General features: G+C 36.0%; 1 protein-coding gene across 20 annotated transcripts in view; it reads left to right on the forward strand.

Moving 5' to 3' along the window:
- The window catches only part of mpripb (myosin phosphatase Rho interacting protein b), a 64,246-nt gene that overhangs the window by 34,804 nt on the left and 17,064 nt on the right, over positions 1–12,378 (forward strand). For 8 of the 20 annotated variants that reach the window (XR_015503646.1, XR_015503645.1, XR_015503648.1 and 5 more), the window contains exons 9-16: positions 1–58; positions 253–309; positions 1,617–1,685; positions 1,759–1,848; positions 2,396–2,505; positions 3,207–3,708; positions 5,370–5,507; positions 8,681–10,816. The exon at positions 1–58 is cut by the window's left edge and continues 38 nt beyond it. Coding sequence is in view for 12 of the 20 variants with exons in the window: in XM_087275508.1 (XP_087131634.1) it covers positions 1–58; positions 253–309; positions 1,617–1,685; positions 1,759–1,848; positions 2,396–2,505; positions 3,207–3,708; positions 5,370–5,507; positions 8,681–10,816 (3,160 nt within the window). In the remaining 8 variants the exon portion in view is untranslated. The remainder of the gene's footprint in view (positions 59–252; positions 310–1,616; positions 1,686–1,758; positions 1,849–2,395; positions 2,506–3,206; positions 3,709–5,369; positions 5,508–8,680; positions 10,817–12,378) is intronic. The other 12 variants (XR_015503650.1, XR_015503649.1, XR_015503652.1 and 9 more) reach the window with 2 other exon arrangements.

A 12,378-nucleotide genomic window follows, 5' to 3' on the forward strand; every position in this document is an offset into this window, starting at 1 on the left:
TCCTCCTTTAAGAAGAGCCAAATCTCTGGACCGCAGGACCACTGAGTCCGTCATGACCGTAAGTGTGTGTGCTTTTATGAATCTGTGTCTGTACAAAATGTGTGTTTGTATGTGTGGGCGTGTTTGTGTGTGATTTCGCATGATGAGACACTCTTACACACACACACACACACACACACACACACACACACACACACACACACACACACACCTCTGCTGTGTACACTAATGTGTGTGTTGTGTTTTCTGCAGCCTGATCTGCTGAACTTTAAGAAAGGCTGGATGGTGAAGCTGGATGAAGAAGGACAGGTCGGCTGATCACACACACACACACACACACATTCGCTACTCGCTCTACATTCTGCACTTTACTCTTTTTTTTATGTATATACACCTGTATTTCTTTTTAGATTCCTTTTTTAGGATTCATTTAAAGTTTTTAGAGTCTTTTTCATTATAATTGATTCTTTTTTTAGATTCATTTTTTTTTCTTTTTAAATAATTCTTTATTGGATTTTTTTTCTTTTAAGTAATTCTTTATTTGATATTTTTTTTATTCTTTTTTCCTTTTAAATTATTATTTTTTTTCATTATAATTGATTCTTTTTCAGATTAATTTTTCATTTTAAATGATTCTTTATTGGATTTTTTATTTTAAATTATTTTTTTTTTCTTTTCATTATAATTGATTCTTTTTAGATTTCAGTTTTTTCTTTTAAATGATTTTTCATTGGATTTTTTCCTTTTAAATGATTCTTTATTAGATAATTTTTTTCTTTTTAAATAATTATTTTTTCCTTTTACATGATTCTTTTCTTCCTTTTAATTGATTCTTTATTAGATAATTTTTTACTTTTAAATAATTCTTTATTTGATTTTTTCCTTTTAATTGATTCTTTTTTTAGATTCCTTTTTTCCTTTTAAATAATGCTTTATCAGATTTTTTTTCTTTTAAATGATTATTTTTTTATTTTAAATGATTATTTTTCCTTTTAATTGATTGTTTTTTAGATTCTTTTTCCCTTTTAAATGATTCTTTATTGGATTATTTTTTCTCTTTAAATAATTATGTTTTTTTATTTTAAATGATTCTTTTTTTCCTTTTAATTGATTATTTTTTAGATTCTTTTTTTCCTTTTAAATTATTTTTTATTAGGTTATTTTTCCTTTTAGATTATCTTTTAAAGAATTAAGCTTTTTTGCCTGTTTTAAATTCTTAGTTTTGAAATACTCATTTTAGATTTCTTTACAATAACTTTTTAAGATTAATTTCTTTAGATTCCTTTTTTAGGACTGGTTTAATTTTTTTATTCTTCACTCAAGTATATTGTTTAAAGATTAGTTTTTAATTTTCTATTTTCTTGCTAGATTAAAATTGTCATAGTTTTATTCTATTTTTGTTTTATTTATTTGTTTACTTCTTTTGTTTTTGAACATTTCAGTGAAAGCTTGATTGCCGGAGTGTGTTTTCTGCTCATCAAAGTTGTTCAGACTCAAAGGCGTGTGAAAGGGCAGCGTCTCTTTGATTTGCTTGAGTTAAAAGCCTCTTTAAAGCAGAATAAATGTCTTGAAAGCCGATTCTGCGCTGATCTGCCCGTGTCTCGTCTGTCTTTCAGTGGAAGAAGTATTGGTTTGTGCTGACGGATCACAGTCTGCGATACTACAAGGACTCCATCGCTGAAGAGGTGATTGATTCTGTGTTTATCGCTCTGTAATTAACGATGATTTCTGTCACTCACTGCTGTTTTCTGTGTTCAGGCGTCAGATCTGGATGGAGAGATCGACCTCAGCACATGCTATAATGTTACAGAGTATCAGGCGCAGCGGAACTACGGTTTCCAGATTTACGTAAGCGTGTCTACACAGCATTTATTTATTACCATTACTTTCTTTTATTTACTTATTTGTATATTTATTTTTCTAATTTTAATATGTGCAAATTAGATCTATTTTAAATTAGTGCTCTTATGATTTTATTGCTATTGTGGATTTTTTTAATTAGCAGTTGCATTTTTTATGTATTTTTTCTGATATTTTAATTATTTATTTTCATCTGATCTGATTTTTTATTGCATAATTTCTCTTACTGTGTTGTGCGTTTTTTATTTTAAATGAGCTCTTATATTATGATCTTTTTACAAATATGGATTTTTAAAATTAAAACATGCATGGATTTTATATTTATTTATTTATGTATTTTTGCTGGTATTTTAATTATTTAATTTAATATTTTTTCATTTTATTGTTTATTTATTTTATTCATGCATGTGTATTATATTTTTATTATAATTTTGGTGCAGTTTTATTTATTATAAACAAGTGCGCCTGTTATCTTTTTACTATTATGAATTTTCTCCATGTTTTTAAATGCACTTTGTATGTGTGTCTGCGTCAGACTCAGGAGGCGGTGCACACACTCTCTGCCATGACTGCAGGAATCCGCCGTAACTGGATCCAGGCAGTGATGAAGAATGTCCGGCCAGCCACTGCTCCAGATGTAGCCAGGTGTGTGTGTGTGTGTGTGTGTGTGTGTGTGTGTGTTTCACGCTGGAAAGTGCACATTGTTTGCTTTGATGCATATTGGTATTCAAGATAGAAACTGTTTTAAAGTCATTTTAACATTATATCAACATTATGATGTTAATATAAGCACAAAAGCGGCTGTTTTTATCATTATAGGTCATATAAATTAAGCTCTTTGGTCAATAAAATACATTTAGATTCTTTGTTTTAGATATTTACAGTCATTTTACATTGTTTTTACCATTAGGTTATTAACAAACAAGCCCAAAAGCCGATCCAAAACTAATATTGCTTAAAAGGATCAATAATATTGAGCTTAACCTGTTAGCCAGCACTCAATTTTGGGGATTTACACTTGGCTAACTTTAAATAGTAACAGTTCCTGACTCCAGTAAGCTACAAACACAAATTAGGCCAGTTCTTGTATAATGATGGTTTGTTCTGTGAAATATTGAAATAAAATACAGCTTAAAGGGGTGAATAATATTGACCTTAAAATGAGTTTAAAGCAGTTAAAAACTGCTTTCATTCTAGCCCAAATAAAACAGATAAGACTTTCTCCAGAAGAACAGACATTATCAGACACACTGTGAACATTCTCTGAATCTGAGAAACATCGTTTGGGAAATACTTGATATAGACTTTAACTGTACGTCTGAAATATTGTCTCCTGATTAACCCAGTCTGACGGATGAGCATGGGTCGTTTGAGGGTGTCTGTCGACCGGACGTGACGCAGGACTCTCCCTCCTCTGAGGCGTCTGTGGAGCGGGAAACGGGGGCCAAAAAAAGCCGTGCGCGGGAACGCAGGCGAGAGGGGCGGAGCAAAACTTTCGACTGGGCGGAATTTCGTCCCATCGCTCAGGCATTGGCTCAGCAGAGAGCGCAGGAGGCGGAGCTTACAGAGCGCAGCAAGAGGAGAGAGGAGCGAAGGCGCAGGTATGAGAGCGTGACCGGAGCAACCTTTGATCCTGCACTAATGGAGCAAGAGGCAGGGGGCGTGGCCCAGACTGAAGCTCCGCCCCTGTCGGCTGAATGGCAGCAGCGAGTGGAGGATGAGATTGAGCAACGCTGGCAGCAGGTGGAGAAAACACCAATCAGAGACGAGCGCAGGGTTCCGTTAGGCTCCGCCCACAGCAGAGACGCCACAGACATGGAGAAGCTGCTGGAGGGATACAAGAGAGGGGTACGACCATAAACCCATATATTATTTCACATTTTAATTCGGTGTTTTAGATTCCTTAAAAAAAATCGTTTTGTTTTAGATTCTTTGCTTTCGATTTTTTTTTCATTCTTTTTACATTGTTTTTTAGATTCTTTGTAGATTCATTTTTATTTTGTTTCTGATTTATTTATTTTTTTGAATAATTTCTTATTGCGATTCTTTGTTTCAGATTCTTTTAAGATTGATTTTTTATATTATTTTTTAATAAAAAATATTATTAAGTTTCTTTAAAATTATTTTAATGATTTTTTTATTCTTTTTTTATTTGGATTATTTATTTTCTATTCTTTTTATAAGTTTCTTAAATGTGTCAATTGTTTATAGATTCTTCATTTTAGATTATTTGAAGAATCATTATTATTTTGATTGTTTGTTTCAGATTCTTTTAAAAACTTTATTCAGATTCTTCATTTTAGATCGCTTTTATTTCGCTTCTTTTTAATGTTTTTAGATCCTTTTTAATTTTAGATCATTTTTTATGTAGATTATTTGTTTTAGATTAATTTTTAGATTCTTTTAAAATGTATTTAGTTAGTTAGTTCTCTAGAAGTTCTCTTGTTATAGGTTCTTTGTATTTTTCAGGAATCATTTCTTTTTTAGATTCTTTGTTTTAGATTCTTTTTTAATAGGTTTTTTGTATTTGATTCTTTTTAGAATAATTTCTTAGATTCTTTGTTTTAGTTTTTTTTTTTTTTTTAGATTCTTTGTTGGTTCATTTTTATTAGTTTTTTCTAGAATAATTTCTTATTTGTTTTAGATTTTTTCAATTATCATTATTATTATTTTCACATTCTTTTTAGGTTCACTTTTTTATTTGGATTATTTGTTTTTGATTTTTGTTTTATAGGTTCCTTTATAAATGTGTTTAGGTTTTTTGTTAGATTTTTTTAGATTCTTTTTTTATTTAGATTCTTCATTTTAGATTGTGTAGAATCATATTTATTTCGATTGTTTTAGATTCTTTTAAAAGCTTTGTTCAGATTCTTCATTCTAGATTTTATATTCATTTTTATTTCTTTGATTTAGATTCTTTTAAAAATGCTTTTCGATTCTTTATTTTGGATTTTTTTTATTTATATTCTTTGTTTCAGATTCTTTTTAGATTGATTTATTTTTTATTTAGATTCTTTTTTTAGATTAAAAAGTATTAAGTTCTTTTAAATGATTTTTTGTTTTGTTTTTTAGATCTGTTATTTAGAGTCTTTGTTATTGGTTTATTTCTAGAATATTTTCTTATTTAGTTTTATTTGTTTTAGATGCTTTTTAGAAATGTTTTTTAATTTGGATTATTTGTTTTAGAATTTTTTTTAGGTTCCTTTCTAAAATGTGTTTTTTTTTTTTTGTTATAGATTTTTTAGATTATTCATTTCAGATTTCAGATTATTTTTTAAATTTTTAATTTAGATTCTTTTTTAAGTTCCTTTAAAAAAGTAAATCCATTCTTCATTGTGGATTTTTTATTTTTATTTATATTCTTCGTTGGAGATTCTTTTTAGATTAATTTTTGATTTAGATTCCTTTTAAAATAATATCCTCATTATGTTATGATTCTTTTATTTGGATTATTTGCTTTAGATTAATTTTAAAAGCATTATTTAGATTCTTCCATTGTGTATGTTGAGGTGGAGGAGCTCAAGGCTCAGCTGGAGAACTGCCATCAGCAGCTTCTGGACTCCAATCGGCACAAGCAGGATCTGGAGGGAAAACTGAAGATGGCGGTGGAGCGCGAGCAGCAGACGCGAGCCGGGTACATCTCTCCGGTAGGCCACATTTATCACATCTTCATCACGCATTCAGGGACTTTATTCTCATATGTGTGTTAATTTATGAGGACACATTGCTTCCAAGCAGCAAACACGTGCTTTGCATGTCTAGAAAACATTGCATGCAAATGAACAGATCGCTTGTGCTCCTTTATTTCTTGCCTCTATTTAAATGGATAGTTCACCCAAAAATTAAGTTCTAAAGACAGTAATGCCCCATCTGATTGGCCAAATAAATAGCCAATGCATAAAATAGAAGTAATTAATCTATCTAACTTATTTATTGCATGCACTATTTGCACAATAATGACAATTTGGCGACTTTTTGTGCAGCCCTACTACGAAAGTCAGTGGTTGCAGGTCTCCAGCATTCTTCAAAACATCTTCTTTTGTTTTCTAAAAGAATGAAAAGTCAAAAAGGTTAATAAATGATGACAGAGTTTTCATTTTTGGGTGAACTGTCCCTTTAAGACTGTCTTCAAGCACAGTGGCATTATAATAGATGTGGATTTGATGCGAGCTCAGTTGCATGCTTCAGCATAGATACATGAACATGAATGAATCAATGCAGCGATGGCATGAAAACAGACCCGCTCTGCCCTCCAGATACATTCATACTCAATGATGCACCTTTACATGGAGTCCAGCGATAGCTGTATATGCTTTAAGTTGGAAAAATAGTGAAAAGCAGTAAGTGTTTTCCCAAAAGCATCGAGTATCAGTTTATCTTAAGGGCTCTGGAGAAGAATTAAAATGCAGACATCAGCTACATGAACATCAGCATACAAACAAAGCCTAATAATGGCATATACATGTGCATGATCTGTGTTTATTCACATTTAACAATTCATTCTTTTCATTTTTAACCTTACTCTCCACTTCTTCCATATGTGCTATGAAGTGTGTATGATTATATGTGTGTGTGTGTGTTTAGAAAGTGGCTGCATTGTTTTCTGAGCTTAATCTGTAATTAAAACTCGCCTTTTATTGATTCATTTCTTTAAATAGCTACAAACTTTGCTGAATTATTATTATTTTAACAATTCAAACCAAACAAGTGGTGATTTTATCTGAAGCTGGGCATCGTTGTGCATATCAGAAGGTGATGCTGTATGTTGGATATTCATCCAGGACACTTTAAATCTCCAGCAGCTCCTGTTAAAGTTTGTGTTTCTTTCATTTTTGGATGGAAACGGTTTGCATAAGCAGGAACAGCAGTGGTTGATCAATAGTTATAGGTTATAGCATTGACAGACTCGTAACCTGATGGCATGAAACTGTTCTGGCATTCTTAGCTAGCACTAATATCGCGTCTCTGACCTCATGAAACAACTCTACTTTAACCTCTTAACATGCATGCACTGTCTCGATCTACTAATGTCTTGCTGTTAATTGATCCTAGCGTTCTAATGTGCATCAGAAGCTGACTTTAACCGTAATCCACTGATTAGACACAGGTAATCAGGGTTCCCACAGCTGAGAGCTTTCAGCAAAATCATGATACGGTTTATTCTAGATGAAGTCAGGGATTTTTATATTGCCTTTTTCCTAGTCGATGAGTATTCGGGGGTTTTGTTTGTTGCTTTAAATTGTAGTTTCCATTTATCTAAATGTAGTATTGTCAATACCGTTTTTATTTGAAAGGTTTTGACCACTGATCTATATAGAATGGCTGGATCGCGCGTTGCGTTCTAAACTGACGAGAAGCAGTGAAGCCACCGCAAGTGTTGAATCCGCCATCTTACTGACAGAGCTACAGCGTCTGTGCTATGGAGATTATTCACTCCTCTTCAAAATGACCCAGTGTACAGTTACAAGTCCGACACAAAGTTCAGTAAAGGATGAGGCAAATCTATTCAGGTTTTTCGTCGTTTATTTTGTCATTTATGTGCAAAATTAAGTTTTTTTCCCTATGAAACAAGCAGTAACAGCTGAAGAAAGGATCATAAAATAATAATAATATACTGTAATATACAGTTGAAGTCAGAATTATTGGCCCCCCTTTGATTTTAATTTTTTCTTTTTTAAATATTTCCCAAATGATGTTGAACAGAGCATGGAAATGTTCACAGTGTGTCTGATAATATTTGTTCTTCTGGAGAAAGTCTTATTTGTTTTATTTCGACTAGAATAAAAACAGTTTTTAATTTTTTATGAACTATTTTAAGGTCAATATTATTAGCCTCTTTAAGTTATATTTCCTGACTGTCTCCAGAACAAACCATCTTTATACAATAACTTGCATAATTACCCTAACCTGCCTAGTTACCCTAATTACCCTAGTGAAGCCTTTAAATGTCACTTTAGGCTGTATAGAAGTGTCTTGAAGAATATTGTTGTCGCGAATCCATGAGAGGGCGCTGTGCGTGTTTTTTTGCGTCTTGAACGCCGTTCGCGGTCGCGCTGTTCTCGCGTAAAAAACCGCCGGAGGCCGCTGTCGAGCGACCGTCTGTCCCACTGACCGAATGAATGACTGAACGATAGACTCGGTGGCCGGCCAATCGGCCGACCCGGCCACCCTCCTCCTCCTCCTTGCCTAAACCCAAGTGACGATTTACAAAAGCGGTCCAGAAAAAGAAAAGCCCTCGTCCGATTTTGACCGCGTTTTTCGGATTTCACCGCATTCTCGCCTAGTTACAAACTCGTTCGCTTTATTTTTTGGATTCTGTTTTTTGTCTTACCTGATTTCTGGAACCGCTCTTCCCCGGACTCGAACCCGATTGTCGCCGCGGGTGGCTCCTCCTCCTCCAGGCCTCCGCTCCGCCAACGTAACACGATGAGCTAAACAGACAAACTGGTTGCGGCGGGAAAGCCCTCCACACGGAGGTGAGTCGTCAGCCCAGCCGCAGAGCGCAAAGAGGAGCCCTGTAGTGTTCGCATACCTTCAGCCAAGTAAATCGCGGTCTCCAGAAACGTCCGCGGGGCTACGTTTTCAGAATGAGCTTGGGTTGATTAAGATGTTTTGCAGACAGGAGCCGCATACACATTAGCATATAACATAGCCATAAACCAGCTTTGAGTTTGATATCTGGCTTAAAGTGGGAACCCTGTGTAATGAAATGTGATTCTGGTGTTTGTTTGTTTTTCCTGAAATCCTCAATGGTTAACTTGTTGATTTGTAATCTAGAATGATTCACCTGTTAACCAACTGTCTGGTCCCCTTTTCCAAGCTGGAGTCCCCTTTGAGTGTTGAGACAGAGCCGCAGATGAAGAGGACTGAACTGGTTAGTTCTCAAGCTCAGAGTTTAACAAAGAAGTACCAGGAAACCAAAGAGCTCCTGCAGCTGCAAGAACTGAAAAAGCGCGACATGCAGGCACAGCTTGGCCTTTCTCTCTCACACTGGCCCGCAAAGGACCCTTCGCTTTCTGACACCCAAAAACACGAGGTCTGTCCCTCGAAGTGCACTCGGCGAACGCTCACGCTTACTCTTCAGGATAGCGAGGGAACGATTCGAGAGCTTGAGCACTTAATAAACACTGACGATCCTTTAACGTTGAGGGAGTTTATAAAGCTCGTCCAGTTGCATAGTGAACATGTTTGCGTGGTAGAATCTCCTCCAGGGATGGAGCAAAGTGAACACAGCCGCTCAGTTGGAGCGGAGTGCCAGAAACTGCTGGAAAGCTTGAAGAACCAGCAGGAGATGGAGAGCGAAGCTGTCAGGAGAAGTTTGGAAAAGGCTGGAGATTGCATTCGAGACTATGAAGCGCGTTTGCTCACTATGGAGGACATGCTAGGACGAGCTCAGCAGCAAAAATCGGAGATTCTCCTGCAGTCACCATCGAGAGTAGAAGAGTTCAGCGCTGATATGAGCAGCAGAGATCTGTCGCAGCAGGTGGAGATTCTGGCCAATGAAAATGTAGCGTTGAATCAACGCTATCAGGAGATCGTGAACCAACTGAGAGAAGCAGATCGAGAGATAGACAGGCTGAAGGCGGAGGTGTATAGACTGCGACACAGTAAGGAAGACGATGAAGAGTCCGCAGATAAGAGAGAGCTCTGCGAAAAATCCCACAAGCTTCAAGAAGCGCTGATTAAATTAGAGACGCTTGGTAGTAATCTGAAAGACACTGAGAAAAGATTGCAGCTAAAAGAAGCCACTCTTCGTGGACTTGGATTTCAGGTGGCGGAAAGTGAAGCTGAAGACGATCTCAAGTGTCAGTTGGAGATTCTTCAATGCAAGCTTTCTGAGAAAGAGAAGATCTGCGAAGAACTCCAGTCGCAGAATCCAAGACAAGAGGACGCGGTGAGGCTCAATCAGATGCTTGTAGAAGCTCAGGAGGAGATCGCAGGGTTGAAACGGAAGCTAGAAAGTCGAGCAGGGTTTAGTAGCGAAAGTGAGTTTATGGAAGAGGAAGGTGCGAGTGAGTTAAAGAGAAAGTCAGAGTCTCTAATGCTTGTGTTTGGTGCGTTAGTAAACGGCAGGGAGGCAGAATGCGATGCGTTTACTGTGGATGAGGATCACGCAGGATTGATGACGGAGAGAAGGATCTTATGCAGGATTGTAGACGGTCTGCAGAAAGACGAGCAATCTGTGAGGCAAGTGGTAGAGCGAATGATGGAGGATAATAACATGCTGATTCATGCAAACAAGCTCTCCGACATTCAACCAGGAGAGACAATGCATGATGAAGATGACGCAGACATCATGAAGAGTCTCTCTGAAGCGGTTCAGAGCAAAGTGGCGTTATTAAATCAGACTTCTTTAGCGAGAACGGGTGAGAAACTCACTTTGAGAAGCAGATCTGACTACATACGTGAAGCAATCACAGACATAACACACATGTACCAAACGCTCAGGCTGAAGAAAGAGTTTGCACGTGCTGAAATGAGGACGCAACAGGAATTAGCAGTGACGCGCATTCATATCGAAGGAGAGCCGATCGACTCTTTGGATAAAAGCATTCAGCTGCAGGATCTGATGGCGAGACATAAGAAGGAGCTTCGAGAGCTGAAGGAGGTTTACGAGACGGATGTGGAAAAGCTTAAAAAGGAGTTGGAGAAAGCCGGAGAAACCCTGAAGATGAGATCTGAAGAGAACGTCCGAGAGATCGACTCGCTGACCGTGTGCATGGAGAACCTGGAGAAAAAGCACGAAGCCGAAAGGCGAGAATTACAGACACGCTTCAGCCTGCAAATGGAGGAGCTCTGGGAAGCTGTCGGGTTTGAGGATAAAGATTGGAGTTCGGGATCCCTCAAAGAGCAAATCCTGAAGCTGGTGCGGCGAGAGTCTGAACTGACCCAGCTAATGCATCAGAAAGATGGAGACCTGCGTCTGAGATACGAGAAAGACCTGGAAAAGCTAAAGGTCAAGGAGTTTCCGTGTGCTTTCATGTGGCAGTCTTAAACCTGACCCTTTCCTCTCCTTTCTCTCATGTACTAACCCTGCTCTGTGGTGCTTTTGGTTTAGTCTCTCTCTCTCTCTCTCTGCATGGCTGTGCATGTGCGCTTGAACACGAGGGGAAACGGCACTCTCACATTCAACATTAAAATGCTATCATGCATCTAAGATGGAGAAACAATTCATTTTTAGACTTTAAGCTTTCTTTGTCCTGATAAATAGCCGGTGCATTAATATCTGCAGATCGCCCGCTGCTTTAACTAATCAATAACCAATAGTGCATGATAATAGATAAGGTATTTATAGTACACAGTAGTTAAATGTGCAATCTAATTGTGTAAGTTCAAGACAGAGATGGTTAAATTACATGTATGCATAAGTTTATTTGAATAACTATTTACAGTTGAAGTCAGAATTATTCGCTCCCCTGTTTATTTTTACCCTCAATTTCTGTGTAACGGAGAGCAGATTTCTTCAGCACATTTCTAATCATAATAGTGTTAATAACTCATCTCTAATAACTGATTTATTTTCTCTTTGTCATGATGACAGTAAATAATATTAGACTAGATATTCTTCAAGATACTTCTATACAGCTTAAAGTGACATTTAAAGGCTTCACTACGGTAATTAGGGTAACTAGGCAGGTTAGGGTAATTAGGCAAGTTATTGTATAACGATGGTTTGTTCTGGAGACAATTGAAAACAAAAATAGCTTAAAGGGGCTAATAATGTTGACCTGTAAATGGTGTTTAAAAAATTAAAAACTACTTTTATTCTAGCCGAAATAAACCAAATAAGAATTTCTCTAGGAGAAAAAATATTATCAGACATACTGTGAACATTTTCTTGCTCTGGTAAACATAATTTGGGAAATATTAAAAAAAGAAGAAGAAAAAATTCAAAGGGGGTGAATAATTCTGACTTCAACTGTATATTGCAGAATTGCATTGTTGCACCTATAGTGCAAACACTCTTTATTTACTCACAATTAGTGTTCTGTTATTTAGTTGTTGAATCAAAGCATGGATTTAAGGAATAGTGATATTTTTGTGTTATTTCATCAGTGTGATTTAGTCTTAAAGAGACAGTTCACACAAAAATAACAAATAATTTACTCATATTCAAATGTTAACCCTGATACTGTTGTTGATGTTTTTTATCCACTCTGGGCTGATTTTGAGTCTAAAATTTCTGTTTCAGCTAGTGGAATTATTTTTGGTGACAAATCTTTTTGACATATTTTGAGAAAAATGCTCAACCTCTACACTCTTGGCAAATTGACTATTCTTCTATGTTCGTGATGAAAACATCCACTGATTTAAACTGTTGTAATAATGCATCAGATTAATATGTTTTCCAATTTTTGGGGCATAAATCTGTTAATCAACCTCAGTCCTGATCAAATCTACTCAGTTGTTTACAGGACTTTAATCCCCAAATTCATAAATGATAAATAACTAGATAACGATTCAACTAGATTCACTTTTTAATTGTCAAGTCCACAACTGATGTCACTGACTTGGTGG

Source organism: Danio rerio, chromosome 12 (genome assembly GCF_052040795.2).
Source record: "Danio rerio strain M-AB ecotype USA chromosome 12, GRCz13ab, whole genome shotgun sequence".
Taxonomy (NCBI): domain Eukaryota; kingdom Metazoa; phylum Chordata; class Actinopteri; order Cypriniformes; family Danionidae; genus Danio; species Danio rerio.